The sequence below is a fragment of the Lepidochelys kempii genome, chromosome 6 (genome assembly GCF_965140265.1).
Source record: "Lepidochelys kempii isolate rLepKem1 chromosome 6, rLepKem1.hap2, whole genome shotgun sequence".
NCBI classification, from domain to species: Eukaryota; Metazoa; Chordata; order Testudines; family Cheloniidae; genus Lepidochelys; species Lepidochelys kempii.
The window spans coordinates 103,544,480-103,568,921 of record NC_133261.1 but is presented as its reverse complement, the minus strand read 5'-3'; the positions used below and the strand labels follow the sequence as shown (position 1 = coordinate 103,568,921).

Below are 24,442 nucleotides of genomic sequence, written 5' to 3'. Positions count from 1 at the left end.
CCAAACTGAGGGTTGGCGTGAAGCTCCGAGGCGAGCAAATCCGCCAATAAGCGCAAGACCCACCGAGATAGAGCAGGAACTTGGTCACAGCATGCACTATGTTTTCAGTGCTGTGAGTGGTGCCACTAAGGAGAACAGACGTACTGACATGCTTAAAGTTGAGAACGCAACTAAAACTTTGCAGGATTAGGGCTTAACCTATCTATGCCGATGTTTGTATGACACACCTGTCACTAGTATGTGGGTCATCTTGGCATTGGACTAAAACAGAAAATAAATCTATTAAAGGTGAAAATCAATGCCCCTTTTAAACATATTTCCATTACTTTTGTCCTGTTTAACTTAGCTTCCTCAGCCATTTCTTTGACAAAATTGCCACACAAACCCCAAAACTTAAACATGATAAACTGGATATAGCTAGCTAGCAGCTACCCAGTGTGGTCCATTCTTCGTGGTAATATAAAATCACCTCAATATTCAAACTATTCAAATATTCCATTGGATGAAATAGTCTTTAACACCAAATTTCTTCTTTAAAATCCAAACCGGGAACATAACCAATTTGAAGTAAGACGTCAGAGAATGCCTATATTATGACAAAAAGTACATGATAAATGACAAACGACGAACTGCTATTTGTACATTTGTGTGTGACCGAGACAAAACTGAAACTATCTGTATTCTGATTTTCGCATGTGTTGGAGCTTCTGGAGACACTTCTGATATACCTGACACCATAAAGAGCAAATCCTGCTTTCCTTACTCACCCTAGTAAATAGATGGAAGACAACAAGTCTGATTGGCTTATGCCAGTGGAGCTCCATTCACATCAAAGGAGTTGCACCAGCATGGAACTGGTATGGCAGAGAGAAGACTCAGGCCCAGTGGTTATAGCCTTGTGAGTAAGGGGAGCAAGAGTCAACCTAGAAAATCAAATTCAGAAAATGCAGCTTTCAAAAGTTGCTGGAAACATATGGCCTGATTTTCAGAGGTGGTCAGCACCAGCAATTTGCACTGAACTCCATGAAAGTTGCAGGTTCTCAGCACCACTGGACATTCAGCCAAGAATCATCCCCTCACTCAAGGAAGTGTTTGTTTGACTGGTTTTCTGTGTATGTCGTAGTGTTTCACTGGCTGGATGTTATCATTTAATATTGCACCGGAGTGTCTTAGGGATGCAGTTTTGAGGAAGCTCAGGTCTGGTTCTCCAAGTGCAAGTCTGTTAAGCTTTCATCAAACTGAGTTGTTATTTTTCCAGATCACCACAGACTTTTATATAATTATAGTTTTTCCAAACACAGCAGTACTTTCCAGCTCAAACAAAAAAAACAAAAGAGAGAGAGAGTGAGAGAAGAATGAGTTGCTATTCCAGTAAACTATTCACCCATGGCCTTGTTTACAGGAAGCACTCATATAGGGAACGTCTTCCAAGATCATCTTTCCCATCTGCTGTCACTACAAGGCTTGGGCTGTCACTAGAGATAGAAGTTGAATATCAATGCAGTATTTGCTCTGAGAGCTTATTTGAATCACCCATAAAGAAAAATCTAAGCAGGGTCATAAACTTTTACTCACTGTTGGAAGGATATGAAGTTTTGAGGATAGCCAAAAAACAAACCCCATAAATTAGAAGGCAGCTGATCCGAAAGAAAATGAATAGCCACAAAAGAGACAATTCATCAGGTGTTTTATTTCTGCTCTGAAGCAAGGATTAAAACTCTTCCTAACTTTTATAATTATGTTTATTAGGTTCCAGTGCCATCAGAGAGCAAATTTACATTATACTTGTGTCTTTCAATCTTGTCTCTTGCTCATGACAGTCAAATGCAATGATTGTTAATGCTGCAGTTCAACAACAAAAAAGTTATTTTAGTGACGCTATGAATTCTTATATTTTAAAGTTTCCTCATAAACCAGTGAAAACAGACCCATAAAAATAGTTTTCAGGATGATAAAAAGATTGCCACGTCTAAGACTAAAAGCAGCTTTTGGGGCCAAATCCTGCTCACCTTACTATGTGAGTAGCCCTGATATGTGTGTGTAAGTGATCGGGAGTACAACCTAACCATTACAAAAATACAGTATAATATTTTGTACTATATGCGAATAGACACAATTCAAGAGTAGCTACTGATGGTGTGTGACCTGGGCTTTTTGATAATGTAGCATTGAGCAGAATCTTTTACAACTGACCATGGAACCAATCAGCTCCCATGGTTACATTTCAGCTACTTAGAACAAAATGTATTGCTGTGTTGTCTTGGGGAGAGATGGACTCGAGCAACCTTCCATCTGAATGCTTCAGACTTTGGCTGTTCGAGATCTGGAGTCAGAATATCGTATATTAATCCCTTCCCCCCTCGTTATGAGTAGATTTTAGTCCTACGGTTACATGAGTTCATCTAATGCTATGTAGGACAAGTACAACTACAATCGTGTCTGTACTTTGCATCTTTTTTTATTTTTAGACATAGATGAATGTCGCTATGGCTACTGTCAGCAGCTGTGTGCCAATGTACCTGGTTCCTACTCCTGTACATGCAATCCAGGTTTTACCCTTAATGATGATGGACGATCATGCCAAGGTACTGTATACAGGCAATAACTACTGCAGTGTTGGCTCCAGCCCAGCAGAGCACTTAAGCGTGTGTGTAACTTTAAGAAAATGAATATCCGGCTGAGTTCACATGTGTTGTACTGTCTGTTATAGGGTATGGCTACACTTTGAGCTGGAGGAGACACAGCTGTGCTAGCTCTGATTGAGCTAGTGTGCTAAAAATAGAGCGTAGCCACTGCGGTGTGAGCAGCTAGCCGTCCCAGGTACATCTCTGTCCAAGCTGTTAGGCACATGCTCAGGGCAACCTGCCACAACCGCACTCTGTTTTTAGCATGCTAGCTCGATCCTGCAGGTATGTCTCCTCGTGCTGGAATTTCAGCTTTCAGGGTAAAGGTTCCTGTAGGTACTCATATGACTCCCACCACGGTAGTATCTGAGCACCTTTTAGTCATTACCATATTTATACTTACGACACCCCTGTGAGGTAGGACAGTACCATTAGCTTCAGTTTCCATATGGAGAATAGACTCAGAGAGATGAAGTGACTTGCCCAAAATTGCATAGGAAGTCTGTGGCAGAGCAGGAAATTGAATCCAGGTCTCCGAAGTCCCAGATTAATGCCCTATTGGACCATTCTTCCTCTCCAGTGTGTTTAAGTGCCTTACCGGATCAGAGCCTCTATGATCTCACGATCAATGTTATATGTCTGTTTTTGAACAGTAAAATACTTCAAAGCAGCTCTCAGGGAATGTCTCAGTGTTAATGGGATAAAGACTTGCCAGGAGTTGCAAGTGTCCTAAAAGGAAAGTCTTTGCTTTATGGTAACCACAGGATTGTATAAGGAGTGTTTCCTCATTACATCAGCATTCCCTAGATTTATCCTGCTGCTTTGGGCCTGGTCTTGCTCAGATTAAATCAGTCGGAGAATCTTAAAATTACTAGATAAACAAGGAAGCATCTGCAGTAAATAGTTTATCCCAGTCTTTCTTGTTATTTTCTGATCATAGACAGATCAAGCAGCTTTTTCCCCAAGAAGTCTCAGTTGTAAGTGACCCTCTTCCTTCAGCAGGGGTAGGTTCAAGACTTGGCAGACTTGTTAAATATCAGACTCTCTGATCTCATATTCAATGCTATCAAGTGCCTCAGCAACAGCATTAGGGAAGATGTTCCCAATTGCTTTACATACAGCATGGCCTGTGTTTCCAACCACTTTTTTCCTTACAATTCATCAGCCTTAAATACCAACAATACAAACTGAGTCAAACCTTTGCAAGAGAACCAGACGAAACTGCTATGCCTGTACTATTAAGTCCTTTCTAATGTTTGATTGTAATAGTAATTAATTAGAAGCAGTGCCTTGGGAGAAGTCATTGATAAACTGAGTATTGGTTTCCTGTAGATGTGAATGAATGTACAACCCAGAACCCTTGTGTGCAAAACTGCGTCAACACATATGGCTCTTTTCTCTGTCGCTGTGATCCTGGCTATGAACTGGAAGCTGATGGAATTAGCTGCAGCGGTAACTGTCTTCTGTGATTTGGTGCGGGGAGGGAGTTAACTGTATTTAAATCATTCTTTGTAATGTATTCTTTTTTATATGCCTTCCTCTGAAGTTTCAAGTATGGTCCACTGTTAGAAGTAGGATATATCTACCTATCCAATCCAGTAGAGCAATTCATCTCTTCCTAATTTCAGTTAAACAGGAAGGTAAAAGCAAGAAACCACACAAAAATCAGTGGTGGTGTTTCTTTTTTTCTCATAATGGTTTTAAAGAAATAGACTAAGCATTAGAACTGTTCTGTGACAATGGTAAAGAACCACAGAAAAGAGTTGCTTTCTTCTAACACTCACCAAGGAACTTTATTGGCATAAATAAAATAACATTATTCCAAAATCTACTCTTGCCCTGATATACTAAATAGCTTACCTTAATTCAACAGGTACTTAAGCACGTTATCCGTCTTGCCCTGCTTTACTGCAGAACGTCCCCAAACATTTTCCAGCCCCACCTGCCTGCTACAGATTTAAAGAAACAAGAAACATCCTCATGAGCACTGTTGAATTTAATCAGATAGGAGTGATCCATCCACCATGTAGCAGTATTATTGGAAAATTGTGACAACATTGTTTTTTTCCCCTCTCTCATTTTCATTTTGTTGCTTTATTTTGCTTAATTGAAAAAGAATAGTTAGGCTTACTTCTTTGGTGTGTGTCCCCACAGTCTGTTTAAATGAGAGAATCCAGCCAATATTTCTTGGAAGGAAAAAACCTCACTGGAAAAGCTTTGTTTTTTAATTTACACTAAACAGATGTAAAGGGCTGTGTTTGAAAGAAAAAACATGACGTGCAGTGTATGTTCAGCCATTGTTCTTTGCAAGCCTAATTATAAAGAAAGGGATTCAGACCTTCTGTGCCTTAGATTAGAGCTAGGTCAGGTCTGTAACATCTGGATCATGGAAACATACCTATGTAGTTCTACCTGTGAAGCAAGATGTAAGTGAATGGCCAACCACATGGACAATTAGAAACAGGTTTTCTGATAATAAGGAAATAAGAGGAATGTATCCTTTTACTCTCCAGCTTCTCATTCAATGCTACCTCACCTGTAGAGAAAGCTTAATTAAAAAGTTGGGAAGTAACATTTCAGTTGGATGCACTGATGTATCAAACAGAATAGATGACATAGACGGACTCCGTTATTTGCAAAGCCTCTGCTCTACACCCAAACCCTCCCCTTGTCCATGCAGGTTAGCGGAGGGTGTACTTCTGCTACTGAGAGCCAGAGCTGAAAATGTGCTGAATGCATTCACCTTCAGCTGCCATCAATGGGACGTGAGGCACTCAGCTCCCTACAGGAGGAGAGCTAGTCCCCTATATAGCTGCACAGAGAACTGTCAGCAAGTCATTATGGGCCTGACTCTGTGTTTCTCGCCCACCAAAAACCCTCCCTGAAGTCAACAGGAGCCTTTGAATGTACCAGGCATGCAGGAGTGGGCCCTAAGGAGCATAAATAATCTGGTGACACGGCAGAATTTGGCATAGCAAAGAGCTTTAGAAAATTGCACTGGACTTCTGAAGGCAATGCCAGTTTTGCCATAGTCTTCCAGAAGAATTAACAAAACAGGTTGTATTTTTAAAAATATAGAGAAACCTATCATAGGCCACCCCACCCCCTTGACTTCCATGACCTGCAACATTCAGTTGCATAGTAGAGATGATCCTGAATTAAAATGGCGTAGTAGCCTTGGGGCTACTTGGGGCTGAATGGTCTTCCCTGGTACTTTATTCTAAAAAGTAGCTATTTAAAAATGGCCCCCTGGAGTTCCATGTCTGTCATGACCCAGATCACAGATGTCAGTTTAAAATTAAAACAATTTTAAAAATTTTTTATCTGGGGACCTGAGAGTCAAGTTCCTTCCATCATCACCAGTAATAAAGCTTCTGCAGGCCAAACTATACCCTGCGTGACAAGTAACTGACTGGAACTTAAACAATTCTCTTGATGATGCATAAAAAGGAATAAAATCCAGTTAACTCTCTCTTAGCTGTGTTGGCTCTGCAGGGCTAACAAGAGTAAGAAACACTAGAAGGTTATTTCAATCAGTCAAGTAAGCCACCCTGACTGATTACACACACCGAGCAGGTATATCTCCTGAGAGTGGGTTTCATTATCATTTATTAATAGTTGTAGGCCTGGCTTGACATAGGTGAGGCTTCGTAAACAATAGTAAATTGGATCATTTTCCTTTTTCAAGTAAAGTAATAATTTACATTCATTCCTAGCTACCATGAGCCATATTCACCCTGGTATAACTTCAGTAAAGTCAGTGGATTGACATCAAAGTTGAATCTGGCTTATTAAACTGAGCTGAATAGCAAACACCATGATCTTATAGCTCTATGAACTTTTGTTGTGACAGGCATTGTAGTTAGGACGGACTTCTGTTTAGGGGAAAGTCCTTTTTCCTTTAACACAAAGCATTCTAAACTTCATTCTACAACTGCAGACATGGATGAGTGCAGCTTCTCAGAGTTCCTTTGCCAGCACCAATGTGTGAATGAGCCCGGTTCTTACTACTGCTCCTGCCCCCCTGGCTATGTTCTGCTTGATGATAACAGAAGCTGCCAAGGTAAGAACATTCCAACCGTGAACTAAAACCCAACCAAACAGTAAATAGCTCATAGTTCTGGAAGGAAAATTAAGCTGATTCACTGAGAATCAAGACTTGAGATGTTTGCCTGATTTTGGCATTGCAAAAGATAGGAAATATTCTTAGGGGGTGTATTGTGCATATGCTGGTGAGTACTTACTCCCATGAGTGATCCTATTAAGATAAATGGGGTTATTTGCATGAGTAAGTGCTCACTATTGTGAGTAAGGGTTGCACAGAAAGGTACCTAATGGGCCAGTTTTTCTCTCCCTGAAGACAGTGGCAAAACACCTACTGACTCCAATGGGGGAAATGAGGATTGGGTCCACTGCCAGCCCCTACTTTACTCTGGAGCTTTTGAAATGCTATTAACTCATTAAAGTATATTACTGAGTAGAGCTAATCTCAAACCTAGAGCACTGGTCCCTGCATCTATAGGTGTGTCCTGCACTATAGGATCAGAAAGTGATCAACTGACTGCCATGACTGTGTGCCTGGGGCATTTTCTTTTTTATTGTATCTCCACTTATTGTTCTGTATGTTCTGCATTAAGCTGTAGCAGTGGTTGTACCATAGCTGCTGGACTCACTTCTCCCTTTCGATACAGCTTTCTGCCTGTGGCTTCTCGGCCAGTTTTAAGCTGGCTGTGAGCATAGGAGCAGTCTGCTCTTTCTTTAATGTGCACCCTCTGTACAATCACTGAAAAATAAATCCTGCAGGGTTGAGATGTTATGCGGGGTTGATCAATACAGAGATTTTTTTTAATCGTCTCAGTAGCAGCATTCATGGAGTAAGGTGTGGTTTGAAATTTTTAATGCCCAAACCCCTCGTTCCCCCCAAATGGCACTTCCAATAGCAGAGTGTACCTGACCCCATACTGAACGGCACTGGATCAGTGCCCTGTATTCTGAATGTTTCATTTATTAGCTGGCTAAGAAGAGCAAGGTTGAGGGGCAAATGGGGACATTGTATGTCCAACAATTCTTTCAGAAAACTTTGCATTATCAGTATATGGGCATGTTATACTCCCCTTCCCTCCCCTGTGTCTGTTTAACTTTTTAGATTGCAAGCTCTTTGGGGCAGGGGCCATGACTCCTTTTATATTTGTGCAGTGCCTATCACTGTGTGGGCTCTGCCAGAAACTGAGAAATAAACTATTAATAATATAATGAAACCTGGCTTAAAAGAGGGATGGATGAAAAAACGTTTCTCCTTAGAGTGATTGTCCCTCTGTGTAGTGCACTTCGGGTTGGGCATACGCTCTTTGTACCCGTGACTGGGGAACTGTCTTTAGCAGTGGCTGTGTGGTCTACGTATGCATCCCCACTTTCCTTGTGTGCCATCCCAAAGAGATGAGAGGGGCTGCTAGACAGCCACCCTCTTATCTCTTAGTTTGTTACCTTTAAGTTCCTTTTTACTGCACGTGGGCTAGGAGGGAGCATCAGTGTTCATGCTGACTTCTTCAGATTCTCTCTGTAAATAGTTTTCAAAGTTGTGAGAATTTTCATAGTTAGATAGTTTTATAGTATAGTTAAGCAATAGATTTAGGGGTCTGGTTCCCTATTTTTGGAAACCCTTTCCAATGGTGGGAAGTCATTGCTGTATACACACCCACACCCACCCACCCAATGGTTGTGGGGAGTATGCCAAGAATCTCTGGTTTCAAAAATTGCAATATATGCTCCAAGCCCTTCCTGGTCACCGACTATTGCGTTATCTGTCTGTACTTCCTGGGGGAAGCCAATGTCCTTTCCAGTATTCTGCAGGTCATTTCTGAGTAGGAAAAAGCAGTCCAGGGAGTTTCAGCTCCAAAAGTTTCTCTTTGAGGAGTACATGAAAGTGAGGGGAATGCCCCTGTACACCAACTTGAAGAAGGTAGGATTGGCCCCTCTTCCTCGGTCCCTGGGCAGTTCCAAGACCTCCACCCCTCACCAGCTCAGAGAGGCTCAGGAGAGCAGGGAAGGGAAGGGAGACGCAAGTGCGTTCATAAGGACAAGAGGGAAGATTCCCCATTCAAATCTAAGAAGAGGCAGAAATCCCTGCCCCATTCCAAGTCACTGGGAGATTTGTACTTCAGAGCAGGACCATACAGTACTGAGAAGGAACAGACTGGGACTTCTTCAAAGGGCAAAACTGCAGCACCTTCCAGTACTGGGGACTGCTTCTTCATCACCAAAACCCTCATTGGTACCATCGGATTTAGTGACCTCTTATTCAGTGGCCTGAGCTGTGGAGACATCCCCATCAACTCTGTCTGGCTTTCTGATTCCAGAAAATCTTCTGCTATTCCTAGAACTGGAGTCACTCCTCCTTTCCAGACCTCAACACCTGGCACCAAGACTTCAACTGATGCCACTTTCTCTGTGGTACCACTTTCCAATCCCCACCAACAAGTTGGGGATGAGGCAGACTGTCTCCGATACCATCAACGAGTAAAGGCAGATCACGACCACCTCCTGCAACATGAAGAGCCTCCCTTTGAGGATTCTGACCTCAGATCCAGAAAGTCAGAAGAGAACTACAGCAGGCACCTGTCCCAGACTATGTCCCTCGGGACTCCTGCAGAGGATTGAGCCCTGATAAAATATTGAGAGTCTCCACAGTATCTCACTACTCTTGTACTAGAGGATACCCTCTCCCCCATATACTCACTGGTACCCAGCACCCCAGCGTCCATTACTGAGGGGCTACAATGTCATGCAGTGATGGTATTAAGTCTCAAGGCTCTTCAGGGACCATCCAATCCAATATACCCACCTTAAGACATACAGGACCTAAGGAGATAATGGATCCCAGGGTGGAGGAAGAACTTCCTTAGCCTGCCCAAGAGCCTCAACTCCAGCAGCAGGAGGATGAAGAGCATCATAAGGAGGATTTTGTGCCTGTGACCTTGTCCTCCTCTTCCCCAGATGATGCTGTGATTACAGATTCCCCTATGCACCCCAAAGGCCTTCCAAGACTTACTCAAGAGAGTGGCTGTCACTTCACATCCCCCTGGAAGAGGTCCAGAAAGCACCACACAAACTGCTAGACATTTTGCATAAACTGGACCAGAGCAGTGGTGCTCCCTATTAATGAGGCAATCCTCAAACCCCCCAGGACTCTCTGGCAGACAACCATGACAATCCCACCAGTGTCCAAGCAGGCTGAGGAGAGGTATTTAGTGCCTGCAAAAGGGTCACAGTAGTTATTTTCTCACTGGCCTCCCAAATTGTTGGTAGTTTCAACAGCCACTGAGCATAGTTGACAGAGACAGGCTTAGTCAATGCTTCATGAGAAAGAAGTGAAGAGGCTTGACCTCTTTGGCAGAAAGTCTCATTCCTTGGCCTCTCTGCAATTCCAAGTCTCAAACTGCCAAGCTCTGATGGTCAAATATGATTTTACTATTTATGACAAGCTGACCAGCTTTTGGTTCTTCAGGATATTAGAGACCACTTCCAGACTCTACTTGATGAAGGAGGGTTGGTAACAAGATTGGCACTCCAGATACCTTAGTTGCAGCGGACATGGTGGAGAGATTCATGGCCACTACTGCCATGATGAGACACCCGTCATGCCCTTCTCAGGAATCCCAAAGGAAGTTCAGATGATGCCGAAACACCTTCTGTTTGAGTGTGACACTCTATTCAGTGCTAAGACAGATGAATCTCTCAGTTTGTTGAAAGACCCCAGAGCCACACTTTGATTGCTGGGTATTTACACATGTGCAGTGAAGAAGAAGCCCAGTGAGCCACAGTGCAGATGACCAACCCCACCTGCCTTTTATCACTAGTGGGAGTATGAGCTACCACACAAGCAGCAGGGGACACATAGAAAGGGTGCCCAAGGTCAACTATCTTCCACCATCTGGACTGGTATTTTGACAGGACCTGCAAAAGCCAGACACTAACTGTCCCTCCAGATCTGCACAAACTCTCAGATCTTTCCCTCCCTTTGGAGGTTGACTTTCCCACTATCTGCCTGGACAGAAATCACAATGGACAGATGGATCCTAGAGGTTGTCTCCTTGGGATACACTATTCAGTTCTCTTTCCTCCCCAATGGCCCTCCCTGTCCTCTTTCAAGCACATTCTCACAAGCACATGGACATGTCATCCAATGAAGTGAGCTGTAGCTCACAAAAGCTTATGCTCAAATAAATTTGTTAGTCTCTAAGGTGCCACAAGTCCTCCTTTTCATAAAGCACAAGCGCATTCTTCTGCAGGAGGTAGAGTCGCACCTTTAAATGGAGGCAATAGAACTAATATCTCCAACAGCAAGGAGAAAGGGATTGTCTACTCAAGGTATTTCCACATTCCCAAGAAGACTGGGGGATAGAGACCCACTGTGGACCTCAGGGAACAAACAAGTTCATTCACCACCCAAAGTTCAGAATGGTGATCCTATCATCCCCTTTTCTGGTGCTAGATCCAGACAATTGATTCTCAGGCCCTTGGTCTCAAAGATGTCTGCATTCATACAGACATTCATCTAGCACAACAGAGATTCCTGAGATTTGTGGCCAGTCAACACCCCTACCAGGGATCTCCTCTTTGGGATCTTCATAGAATCTAGAGTTTTCACCAACGTACCTTCATTGGTAGCAGCTCACTTTCATCTGCAAGGAATGACAGTTTACCCTTACTTAGATGACTGGCTCCTGAAGGGGTGATCTTACAGGGAAACACGAGAAGCAACTGCCATACTTCTACATCTGTTTGAGAGGCTGGACTTCAGAGTGAACCTGGAGAAGTCTACCCTGGAACCCTCACAGTCGACAGAGTTTATCAGGGTCAGGCTGGATGCTGTTACAAACATACTTACCAGATGACCATTTGCTCTCCATCACCAGGCTCATACAGCAGATCTGTTTGAGCCCCAGAACATCCAGAGAAACCCTGCTCATCACTGTTGGGTCATATGGCCACAAGTACTTATGTATAAGGCTGTGTGTCTGTCTCAGAGGTCACAGAAGTGATGGATTCCATGACTTTCTGTGACTTATGCAGCAGCTGATGCTGGCTCAGGCTGCAGTAGCAGTTTGGGTGTGTGGGAGGGGGCTCGGGGCTGGGGCAGGGAGTTGGGGTGCATGGCGGTGGTGCTTACCTGGGAGAAGGCTCCCCAGCTCCCACCAGGATGTTCCTGCAGCTCCTAGGCGGAGAGTCCGGGGGGCTCTGTGTGCTGCCCGCGCCTGCAGCCACTGCCCTCGCAGCTCCCATTGGCTGTGGTTTCCGGCCAATGGGAGCTGTGGAGCTGGCACTTGTGGCAGAAGCAGCGTGTGGCGCCCCTCTGGGCACCCCTTCCCCTAGGAGCTGCAGGGACATGCTGGTTGGAACCAGGTAGGGAACCTGCCAGCCCTGCCAATCCTCCTCCTCCAGGACCAGCAGGGGTCCTGGGCCGCACGCCACCACCCATCCTCCCCCCTCTCAGCACCAGCGGGGGTCCCAGGCCACGCACTCCCAGCCTTAGTGGGGGTGCTGGGCCGTGGGCCGTCACCCGCCTCCCCTCTTCCACCCCTCCCCTGCTTCTCCCCCAGCACCTACTCTGGGAAGTTGAACAATATGTCCCTTGAGGGCATCATATGAACTCACTCAACTGGAGCTCAGGCAGCACCGGTAGCTTTCTTTAGAGACGTTCCTATTGCTGACATGTGCAGAGTAGAAACTTGGAGTTCTGTTCACACCTTTGCTAGACAATATGCACTGGTGCAAGCAGCTGCTTCTACTGCCTCTCCTGGCAGGACAGCTCTGCAATCTGCTGTGTCATAGGACTCCAAGCAGACACTTCTTTGAAACGGACACTGTTTGTAAATCATCTGAAGTGCATTACACATAGGGACAGCCACTTGAAGAAGAAGGATGGATTACTTACCTTGCAGTAACTTGAGTGCTTTGAGCTGTGCAGTGCACTACCAACACTCCTTCTCCACTGCGTGGTCTCCCCCTGCTGGGCACTGATGGTGGAGAGGGAACTAAGATGGCCATGATCTGGCAGCGCCCCTTATGCTGCACACAAGGATGCGCACATGGCCCAGACTCTGCTAGTGAAAAATCTCTGGTCCTGGGCCTATGCACAATCTAAATAGCACAAGAGCTCAAGTTACTACAAGGTTAGTAATCCATCCTTACTTATCAGAGGTAGCCTTCTAATACAGATGGAGCAGAGTTGTACTTTGTTTGGTGATACTTTGATGCAATCTCTTAATAGGGGAGGTTGCTTCATTATAATAAAATACAAATAATAAATGAAATCTAGCTATTATATAGCTGTTTTCATCCATAGATCTCGAAGTACTTTATAAAGGAGGTCAGTGTCATAGCCCCCATTTTACAGATGCGGGAAATTGAGCACAGAGGGGGGACGTGACTTGCCCAAGGTCATCCAGGAAGTCAGTGGCAAAGCCAGGTCTCCTGAGTCCCAGTTCATTGCTCCAACCACTAGGCCACACTTTACAAGGGTGGCATCTTGTAGAGTTTTCCTTGTATTATCTTTCCTCTCATTTTTGTGTTTCAGATATCAATGAATGTGAGACTAGAAACTTCACTTGTACTACGCAGCAAACCTGTTTCAATATCCAAGGAGGATACAAATGTCTAGACCCAGTAAAGTGTGAGGATCCTTATATCCAGATCAATGACAAGTGAGTAACAGACCCATAGAAGTGGAAGGGCAGTAAATCTGCTTGAGGCAAATAAATTGCACTTCTGCAACATGACAGCAAAGTACATCTAAAGTGCTATACAGACATTAGTGTTGCATTTATTATTAGCAAGCTTTATAAAAATGATAAATTGCAATTACTTGCCAAGTCATCAGGTGGCAGGAGATTCAGTTGTGTGGGAAGTTAAGCTGGAAAAGCCCTCACCAAAATGAGTGCAGCAGAGAAGACCATAATGGTTGTAATGCAACAAAAGAAAGTTAGTTACTCCATTGCCACCTGCCTTTAATCATACTTGATCAAACCTAATCTATTTGTTAATAATAGTACTTCCTTACCTACCTAATCCAGGGGGTTGTGAGGATTCACTAGTTAATGTTTGTCCAGTGCTTTGAAAGCATAACACACTGAACTAGAGAGGAGTGGCAGCTCTGCTAGAGTTAAGATTGAGTCCCTTACTGTTTAAAAGATGACTCATCTAAGAGTTGTAAAATCCACCTGCTGACTGACATTGTCTTGAAATTTGCTTTGCCTCCTGGGGGTCCTAGGTACTGTTAGTGGTCCACATGTGGGGTCCTTTGAGCCCGGTGTTCCCAAGATACAATCCCCCTGCTAAAAACCCCAGCATCTTACAAAATCACATGGTTCTCCTAACTTTTTTTGCACACACTTGGGACTCAAATTATGGCTGAAATTCTCCCCAGTTTTATCTCAGTCACTTGGGATTTATTTCAATTGGCGTATGGCACCTGCTGCCCCCTTGGGAAGTTACTCAATATTAAGCTTAAATCTCCAGATGGTATGTCAGTAGCTGAAGCCAAAGAGAACAAAAGACGTGCAACAAGACTAGGGCTCTGTTAACATCCAAAGGGTTGCCAGCCAATCTATTATCACCAGTTATAGTAACTGGGTGGCTCAAGGTGACATACTCTGGTCACAACCTGAGCAACACCGATGCATTGAGAATCTGAGCACTTTCAGCAAATGTGGCTTGTACAAGTTTCTTGCTCTCTGCCTGCGATCTGCAGGGGCTGCTTTTGGAAGTTTTGCCCCAAGGTCAAAATTCTGGTTTTAAGAGCCATATTTTAAAGTGCTCTAAAATATATATGCAGACTCTGAGTTTACTTTAGAAGTACTGTCAAGGAAATTAGCATTACTTCAATAGAGGGAACATGAGAGATTCTAGGAAGCAGTTAGGGTAATGTCATCAGCCTGAACAATGGGATTAAGTGTGATCAAAGGAAAGCAAGTTGCTGGATCTTTTAATGTTCACAGAATTTAAGGCCAGCAGGGACCATTAGAACATAACATTGATAACAAAATTTACCTTTATTGGCCGTCAGTGCAAGAGTTTGCTCAAGTTTGGACCATCCATGGGGTGTTCATGGATTACGATTGGTGTGTCTAGTAAAGAGAGGGGGCTATTTAGATCATCATTGTGGACTGTCTGATTTAATTAGAGCTGTGCCTGAACCAAAACTCCAGACTCAGGCTTAGGAAGAATTGGGCTTTGTGGCTCTGGCCAGTCTTTAAATTTATTCTTTGACTGTATTTAATCTATGGCCTGTACTCAAAAGGTGTCAGACACACCTTATAGCACCACTGATGTTCATGAAAAGAAAAGGAGTACTTGAGGCACCTTAGAGACTAACAAATTTATTTGAGCATAAGCTTTCGTGAGCTACAGCTCACGAAAGCTTATGCTCAAATAAATTTGTTAGTCTCTAAGGTGCCACAAGTACTCCTTTTCTTTTTGCGAATAGAGACTAACATGGCTGCTACTCTGAAAACTGATGTTCATAGTTCTGCACCATGATCTGGGCCAATAATTAGCAGGTCCCTACCCTGAAGAGTTTATAGGCTAAATTCCTACCAGGACAATCGTGCAATGGGAGGCCATAGCTGCAGAGCTGCCAGAAAAGAAAGTCCAAATTTTTGAGCGATCAAAGGAGACAAAAGTTGCAGTATGAAGAGCAGTTTTGGCAGAGCCCGGAGAGCAGGAGGAAGATGAAGGCAGAGATATAGGCAGGATGGGGGTGGAGCGCTGAATGCAAGCAAAGGAAATGAAAATTGCATTGGTTCTTTAAGCCGGTTAAGTTTTGTACTCCATTATTTTTTGCTTTCATAGCAACATGTAGTGAATTAGATGTTGCAGAATTTGCTCAATACTGATGATAATTCTGTCCACATTAGTCGCTGCATGTGTCCAGCTGAAAACCCCGGTTGCAGAGATCAACCATTCACCATCCTATACAGAGACATGGACGTGGTGTCAGGACGATCCGTGCCTTCTGACATCTTCCAAATGCAAGCAACAACTCGCTACCCTGGTGCCTATTACATCTTCCAAATCAAATCAGGGAATGAGGGCAGAGAATTCTACATGCGGGTGAGTAAGTCTGTATAGAGCCCTACCAGTATCTTATAGTTTGCCACATCCTTCTCTGACAGCTGTACTAAGTTTTTAATGTATACTATTTAAAATTTCAGCGCAAGATCTCTCATAGGGGCAGATGTGTGTCTGTCATACTACATCCATAGCCATGTAGTGTAATGTACTGGTCCATAATCACAGTGGGCTGCTCAAACCCAGAAAGGCTGTGGATGCTGGTTCTACAGAAAGGTGACGTATCCTAGGGAAAGATCCTCGATAATGGCAGTGTAGGAAATTCACCAGACTGGCCCAGCATGCCCCACTTGTGCTATTCCATACATGGCAATAGGGCGCAGTGAGATCTGTGACCTCACATCTTGAAATAGCTGAGGAGGGAGGCTGGTTTAAAATGTTGTCAGTTTCTTTTTTTAACTGAAAAACTGAGTTTTCTATTAAAAGAAAGTTTGTGCAGAGAGTGACTGTTTTCTTCAAGACTTTTCGATTTTTTCATCAGAAAACTGAAAATCCAAAACTCAAAATGTTCATTCAAAACACAAACGTTTTTGGCTAAAAACTGAAAAAAATTCAGTTTGCAGGGTTTTGGATTTTCAATACAAAGTCCAAATTTCCCACAAAATTTGCAGCTGACCTCTTTCTCTCTCCCGCACCCCTCCCTTTCCATTGGATAGGTATTGGACAGCTGACATTCTTAGAACAAGGAGCATCATGCTTGGTGGGACTCAGAAGCTTGGGTAGTAACCACAAGCAGAATCTGTCCCTGATAATCAAACCAAGTGCCATTCATTGGAATACATGAAATGACACTTTCAGAACATTATAGGAAATAATATTAGAACAGATTCTGGCATTTCCCAATTCACATTCTTCATGGTAGCATCGGATTCCGAACTTTAAAATGGCATCAGCTTTGTCTTAAGGTTCCAGGCAGTTCAGGAGATAATCATTTCCATCCTGTTAGAAGCATTTTGCTGTTGCAAAGTTGTATTGTTCCAGATTTTTTCACCTATCTGGGCTGATCAGTAAGTTGTCTGGGGTTCACGGACAAATCCCATTGTTCATATCTGATTCCTGTCTTTCATTTATCCCAGAAAGTACCCAAGGCCTTTCTTTTATTGGACATGTTGCACTTTTCCTTTAACTGGTAACAGAATATTCCCAGAGTGTCTAGGTTATAACCAGCAGGTGGTGCCTGTTCCTTTGTTTTGAAAAAAAATAAAATAAAAACGAGAGGTTGCAGATGTGGGGGATGAGGGTGGGGCAGGCAGATACTGCTGTATTGTTAAAGGTGCCATCAGTCAGGTGGGTTGTTAAACTTAAGACCATGCTGCCCATCTCTGGTGAGCTATCCCACTGTCAGCTCAAATTTTTGTGGTACTTTTTCAAAACCTTGCAGGAGCTAACCCAAGCACTCTAGCTAGCATTATGTCTCTCAGTAAAACAGGTCCCAGGCTGTGTGTGTGATGTTCTGCTGAATGGTGATTTGCTACTCAATTTACCAACACAGGACCAGATTTTCAAGTGCTGAGAACCAACCATTCTGGCTAGATTATCAAGCATAGAACCCCCATTTAGGTACCTAAATGAGAGTCAGATTTTCAGAAGTGCTTGAGGGATGAATTTATTATGAGTGCTGAGTACATCTGAAAATCTGACCCACAATCCTAGCATTGCTTTCACCTTTGTGTATAATACATTTAAAGGAGTCTCTCAGAAGGGTCCAATTTTGCAACACATACTTATGCAAATGAAAAACCAATCCTGTTTCCATTGAAACCGGAAAAATATTCATGAACAGTTTTCTAGACATATGAAGTTTTTGTAATATATTCTTTTTAAATAAAGTCTAAATATTGGTACTTAAAACCACTCCACAGTGTCTCTTTAAGTGGATAAATTTTCTCTGCATCAAACCAAAATGAACTTCATGAAGCTTAAGAATTAACGGAAACAGGAAAAGAATACCTGACCCAACATGTCAGCACCTCTTGAATCCATGTTCTTGCTTTTTCTCCAGATAATAACAATAGATTTATATGTACAATAACAACTTTCATCTGCAAGGATCCCCACATGCTTTACAAACTGATAAAACTGTACAAAGTGACACTTCCTATACCATTGAAACGCAGCCACCTCTGGGGTGAAGTGCAGTAGCTCTCAACAGTGCATGTAAATACACAACAGTTCAGAACAGGAAATGCAAAGCGCCTTTTCTAATTGAAAGTGGACTGGGGGAGATATTTAGGCAGGCAGAATGTAATTATCTGCTTAAGAATTTACGGTGAGTGACATGGGTCTTTAATTACCTCTGTTTTATACATCAGTCAAAATACAGCAACCACAGCAGCACAGTGTCCTCTACCACTATGCTAGAGCATTGCTTCAGTAACGACAGGGTATGTCTACACAGCAAATGAAGGGTGTTTAAAGCTAGTGTAAATCTAGCTAACTTGTAATTATGAGAGAAGAGACAAGGCAACACAGGCTTCATCACAGGTTAGCAACCCAAATATGTACCCACGGTCCCCAGTGGGCTTGTACATGGGCTTGTACTAGCCCCACTGGAGCCCAGGCTGCTACATCTTTACTACTATTGTTACCCATATAAGCTAAATTAAAGTTAGCACAGTTATGCTAATCTGCACTATGATCACACCTCCATTGCTGTGTACGTACCTTTAGAGAAAATAGTGAGACCTATTGAATCACCAGTACCTGGGTTTTCTCTGGAGGTGTCCCACCCATGTACTCACTAAGTCAATGAGTTACAATGTATAGGACACTAAACTAGGGGTCAGGAAACCTGGCTTTAATTCTCAGCTGTACCATTGACTTGCTGCCTGACCTTTGTTCACTTAACTACTCTGTGCCCAAATCTTTTCATCTGTCAAAGAGGAATAATGTCATTTGCCCATCTCAGCAAAATGGATGGAAGGGCTAAGTAAGCATCGTTTTGAGATGTTAGACACTCAAACATTAAGTGATATACTCTAAGATCATAAACTTCATGTGTCATCTTTGGAAATCTCACCTGCTTCTCTCTCTGTTTTCCATGCAGCAAACGGGACCTATCAGTGCTACTCTAGTGATGACCCGTCCTGTGAAAGGGCCACGTACCATTCAATTGGACTTGGAAATGATCACAGTCAACACTGTCATCAACTTCAGAGGGAGCTCTGTCATCCGGCTGAGGATATACGTATCACAGTACCCGTTCTAAACCTTCAGTACATTCCCTTTAAACGTTAAAAGCAACAACAAAAAGACATTAGCCCCTTTCTGCAGATCTTTTTCCTCAGAAAAATATAGCAGCTCAAAAGCTAACCAGTGTTACCACAGCCCCAACAGCCTATGCCATCTGATGAGAGAAGCCTCTTCATATGCAGTCCTTTCCAGGATGCAGACATCAGAACATGTATTGTCATCAGACCCCGTATGATTTTATATGTGATTATATGTTTTAAGAACCATTTTTGTTGTTGTTGATTTTAAAAACTTTTCTAGGGTGTGATTTCATGCTCCAAAAACTGTGAACCTCCCCACCTCTGTAACTGCAATACTGCTTAGCAAAGGCACCAAACAAACTGAGGAAAAAGCTGGCTTTTGCTATTTTGCTTTTTTCATTTTAAAAGGAAGGCAAACAAACAAAAAATTCACCTGTCCAAAAGTGGAATCTGAGAAGCACTAACTACCATTGCCAGTTGTTTCTGAAATTGTCTGTCTCAGTTGTCCCTACCTTTGTCTTAGTTCCATCTGTCCTTTTTGATCACATTTTTTAGATGAGTCATTGTAAGTTCTTTCTAAAATACATGTTGTGCTATGCTTGCTGGATCTATAAGCCCTCCTTTTTAACAAAGTGTCACCTGCGTGGGTTCCTCACTGTATTAAATATTTCTACATAATTGAGTTCAAAGAGATCTATCACTGGATTGTGTATTTTAAAATAATTAGGGCCTGATCCTTATTTTCACCAAGGCCCTACTCTTTATACCACCAAGGCAGCATGAGCATAAATTTATGCTGCCAGAACAGTATAAAGGGGCCTTAGCATAACTGAGAATCAGGTCCTGAGTGTTCAACTGCTTTGCATACTTTAATGATTGTGCATAATTAGCGAAGATTTGAAGTGCTTTGTGCTAGTTCTGTGGTTATGGCCAAAGCTAATTTCCCATTGTAACCCCAATATTCAATTTTGCCAAACCCAATTTCCTCCAAAAGAAAATAATCCCCCTGAAATTACCTATGCCAAAGCTTTTCCCAGAATAGAATTTTTCTGAAAAGTTTTGGGGAAAAAAATAGAAAATGAATTTTTAAAGTTGTGTGGCCCAGTTGAAATCAAGGGGAGTTTTGCCATTGACTTTAATGGGCCAGGATTTCACCCTGATGTGGTTTTTGTAAGTTTCTCTCTTGTTGACTATTTGCAATGTTTCCAGGTTTTTTCCTCTCCATTGGCTAATCTTACCTCCCAAATGGGCTTGGCCAACAAAGGCTAAATTGTGCAGGCCTGTCTGAAGACAAGTGACCCAGTGTTTCTCAGAGGGCTAATAGAGGGTATACAAAGATCTATAATCTGAAAGAGCTCAGAATGAGGTGTTTGTACTCCCACGTTATGGTAGTCTGGGAAGCAGTATACTAGAGCTTCATTAGTGTAGTGATGTAAAAGAGAAGGACTGCAGGCTCAGGAAGCTCTCAGGCACGGATTGCATGAAGGAATGGAGAAACTGACTATCTTGCTTATAATAGGCTTTGCAAATTCAGGACTGGTTTTTATTTCCCCCAGCAGAAGTACCCTTTGTTTACCAGGTTGCTCTTTATTTTTAATCAGCCTGAAGAAAGCCCCGGCACATTGGACCAGAGCAGAGAAATGCTCTGCATAGAGCAGAGTGTGCCTTAAAGTAGCAGGACACTGTATTTTGTTTCTTTATTATTTTATCTTTTCCTGTTACCTCAGCTGCAGTGTGGGACGCACTGGGACAGAACTGTTTTCATGTGTCTACAGACCATCATATACAATCCTTTATATGATTATATAACAACCCTGCTGATTTCTGCCAGGCTGTGCTGAGCCAGAAAGAAAAGATGGGAGGTCAGGGAGACATGTGGTCAGGCAGCCATCCTGGAGGAGCTAGGGAAGGAGTATAGAGAGAAGTATCAACAGGGACTGAGGCTCAAAAGGGGTCCAAGCATCATATTCTTCAGGCTTGGAAGAAAGGGGAGGGCAGGTGATGGGAGACATGGTTGGGAGGGCAGGATAGAGTAGCACTGACAGGTGACAGGGGAAGGTAAAAAGTGAGAAACAAGAGATCTGGGAGCAGGACAGGGAAAGGCAAAGTCTTGCATTAAAGACGTTTAACTCTTAATGCTGTCTGTTATGAAACTTTAATGCTTATAGTTTTCTATGTAGCAAAAACCCTCTCCTCTCCTTCTCCCTCCACTAATCCCTTAGCCCACGAAGGAATCCTGCTCTGTCCACCCCCAATATCACCCACTGGAGAGAAACCCCACTTTGTTGGTCCTTATATAATCTCTTGGAGCAGGTCTCTTCTTCTGGGCCACCCTGTGCGAACTTAATCTAGCCTTTGGAATTCATTAAAGCACAAGAAAACACCAGAGGAATTCCATAACAAAACATTTGTTGAAAGAGACGTAAGGTTGAAAGCGTGATTCAACAGAGCCCAGGAATGCCCATAAAACAATATCACACTTTCAACACAAACACTTTGTGTCTAAAAAAACCTGAAAATGTCTGGAAGCCTTGAAAATCAGCCACTTCCCCTCTGCCATAAAGTCTTCTATCACTTGCTATCACCCTGGCCAACCTGAACCTTGCCAAACTATATACCAACTTCAAAATAACAAATTACTAATGATTACAACATCTAATGCCCCCACATTTTCTATTCAAAGGATCCATTTCCAATATACTAGTACAAAAGCATAGGTTATAGCAGTTCTCACAAATAAGGACTACACATGTTAGTTTTCACATACTATAGATTCAGATAGTTAAAAATGCAAACTTTCAAGCTCTGCAAACCTTTACATAACCCTGTGTCGCAAGATAACGAGGCCCTGTCAGCAGAGCAGGTGTGTCCAGTTGAGATAATTAAATGGGATAGAGCTACACCTGTGGCTATAAAAGACTATCAGAGGGCAGGGAGAGGAGGCATGACAGGCTATGCCTGGAATGAGGAACTGTAGAGGAGTGGTGCTAATGTCTCTGGTAGATCCTCAGAGCAAGGAGCCAGGTACTCAGGAAGGTTATCCTGGAGTTGCTTTTCCAGAAGAGCACCAGAGCTGGCCGAATGAGGACTGGTGGAGCAGGGAGCTGGATGGAGTAGTAGGAAGCAGTATTACTAAAGACACCTGGGATGGGAGGCTGTGAAACCATAGGACAGTGGGAGGACCTTCTTGTTTGCTTCAGTTTGAACAGTAAACTGGGCCTAAAGCGAGTGCGGGCATCGCTATGAGTGCTTGTTACACTGGGGAGAAGCCCTGCTCTGCCACCCCCTCCAGCTCCAAACTTTCTATAACACCAGCCAGAGCCATAATTCTAGTCTTAGTCGTACAATTAGTCTCCTAGTCCCCCACTGCGTCATGCTGAACTCTGACATGTCTCTATTTGCTGCACATTTAATAAACAATAGATCTAATCAACAGTATAGAGCTGGCAGCACACGTGGTCTAGTGAATATGGCACTAGACTGGAAGTCAGGAGACCCGTGGTCTGTTTCTGGTTCTGCCACTCACCTGTTGTGTGACCTTGGGAAAGTCACTTTGCATCTCTTTCCCCTTCCACCCTGTGACTGTCTTGTCTCTTTAGACTGTAAATTCTTTGGGGCAGAAAGTCTCTCTTGCTATGTGTTTGTAGTATCTAACATAATCTCTGTAGGGGCCTTTAGGGGTATGGCTACACTGCAATTAAATATCCATGGGCGACCCATGCAGCTGGCTTGGGCTAAGGGGCTGTTCAACTGTGGTGTAGATTCAGGCTCTTGGACCCTGCGGGGTGGGAGGACCCCAGAGTTTGGGCTGCAACCTGAGCCAGAACATCTGCACTGCAATTAAATAGCCCGAGCTCCATGATCCTGAGTCAGCTGGAACGAGCCAGCCATAGGTGTCTAATCGGAGTGTAGACATACCCTGAAAATACTGTAATACAAATAAATAATAGTAACTTCACTACAGAACAAACCAAGCGGGGAATCTATTCCCACAAATGGATACAGGGGGTGATGCGAGCCAGGTAGGATGACAAATGAAGATTGTGCCATAGAATCTCAGGGTTGGAAGGGACCTCAGGAGGTCATCTAGTCCAACCCCCTGCTCAAAGCAGGACCAATCCCCAATTTTTGCCCCAGATCCCAAATCTAACCCTGGGTTTAGCAGGCCAATGCTCACCACTGAGCTATTCCCCCCCCTACCCAGATGAGTGGTGAAGGATGATATGATAGTGGGGAACTGACTGGATCCTCTAATTGTTTATTTCCAGACTGTTCAACTTGGGGATCTTCTTAGGGGTATACTTTTTATGCAGCAAATGGGATGTTATTTTCTATTAACTGACCTCCACTGAAACATACTTTCAACCTGAACCCCTTTTTTTTTTTTAAATGAGGGTTTGTTTGGGCATAGTTCCTATTCTGCTTCCTGCTGTAGAATCATAGGATTGGAAGAGACCTTGAGAGGTCATGAAGTCTAGTCCCCTGAACTCATGGCAGGACTAAGTATTTCTAGACCATCCCCCTACAAGGGGATACACAATCACAGGCCAGGCTTCCATTCATGGATTTTTAACTGAATAAAATTGACACTGACCTACTTATCAGTCCTCTAACTTAGATTAAACCAAATTCTCGGGGTTTGTCTACACAGCAAATTACTGCACAGTAAGCCAGAGTGTGATTCTATAGTAAAACAGCTTGCTGCACAGTAACATCCTGTGTGGACGTTGAGCTAAATTCCTGGAGTGTGGCTTGATGTGCTACTACTTCAAAGTATAGTCAGCCAAGCCATACTCCAGGACTTTCAAGTGTGCTGTAGCAAAGTCCATGCAGGATGTTACTGCGTAAGCTGGTGGGCTGTAGATTCACACCCTGGTTTGTCACACGGTAACTTGTCCCTAGAGGGTCTGAACACCCAAGGTTGAGAAGAGTTGAGATTTCAGCATCTCTCAGGACTGAGCTCATGCATAAGTCAGGATTGTTAGTTCTCAACATGGGAGTCTACATTCCACTTTAGCCCTCTCTGGCCCTCTCTTGAAAGATTTGTCCCTCTGTTCAGATGTAGTCCTGGGTCCTGCTCCCAAGCATAGCTTGGGTCTCACTTTACCTTTCATTATATCTTAGGTGCATCATTAGCATCAGCGCAATCAATAAATCCAGTCTTCTCTAGCTAAAAATAGATGGAACAGTATCACTGTTCAATGGTTCCCAAATCTAGTCTGTCTCTAGGATTTCCTGTTGCACTTGTCTCTGTAGTATCTATCAGTGTTAAAAACCTTCTGAAAGAAATTCACAGCTCAGCAACATGGAAAAGAAATGAATCTTGCTTGTATGTTGTTTAATTCTGCCTCATGATTCATTCTTGCTACAGTTAAGTGCAGAATGTTGTACAAAGGCGAATAAGTCTGTCTACTGCATGGGCAGATCCTCAGCTAGTATAAATTGGCATAGCTCCATTGACTTCAATAGAGCTATGAC

The 24,442-nt window shown here is 43.2% G+C and overlaps 1 protein-coding gene across 2 annotated transcripts in view; it reads left to right on the top strand.

Annotated features, from left to right (window-relative positions):
- FBLN5 (fibulin 5) overlaps window positions 1-19,601 on the top strand; it is a 58,146-nt gene extending 38,545 nt beyond the window's left edge. For both annotated transcript variants that reach the window (XM_073350701.1, XM_073350702.1), the window contains exons 5-10: window positions 2,469-2,585; window positions 3,957-4,076; window positions 6,565-6,687; window positions 13,201-13,327; window positions 15,539-15,734; window positions 18,799-19,601. In XM_073350701.1, the coding sequence (XP_073206802.1) occupies window positions 2,469-2,585; window positions 3,957-4,076; window positions 6,565-6,687; window positions 13,201-13,327; window positions 15,539-15,734; window positions 18,799-18,960 (845 nt within the window). In that variant the 3' untranslated portion in view covers window positions 18,961-19,601. The remainder of the gene's footprint in view (window positions 1-2,468; window positions 2,586-3,956; window positions 4,077-6,564; window positions 6,688-13,200; window positions 13,328-15,538; window positions 15,735-18,798) is intronic.
- The last annotated feature ends 4,841 nt before the right edge of the window (window positions 19,602-24,442 follow it).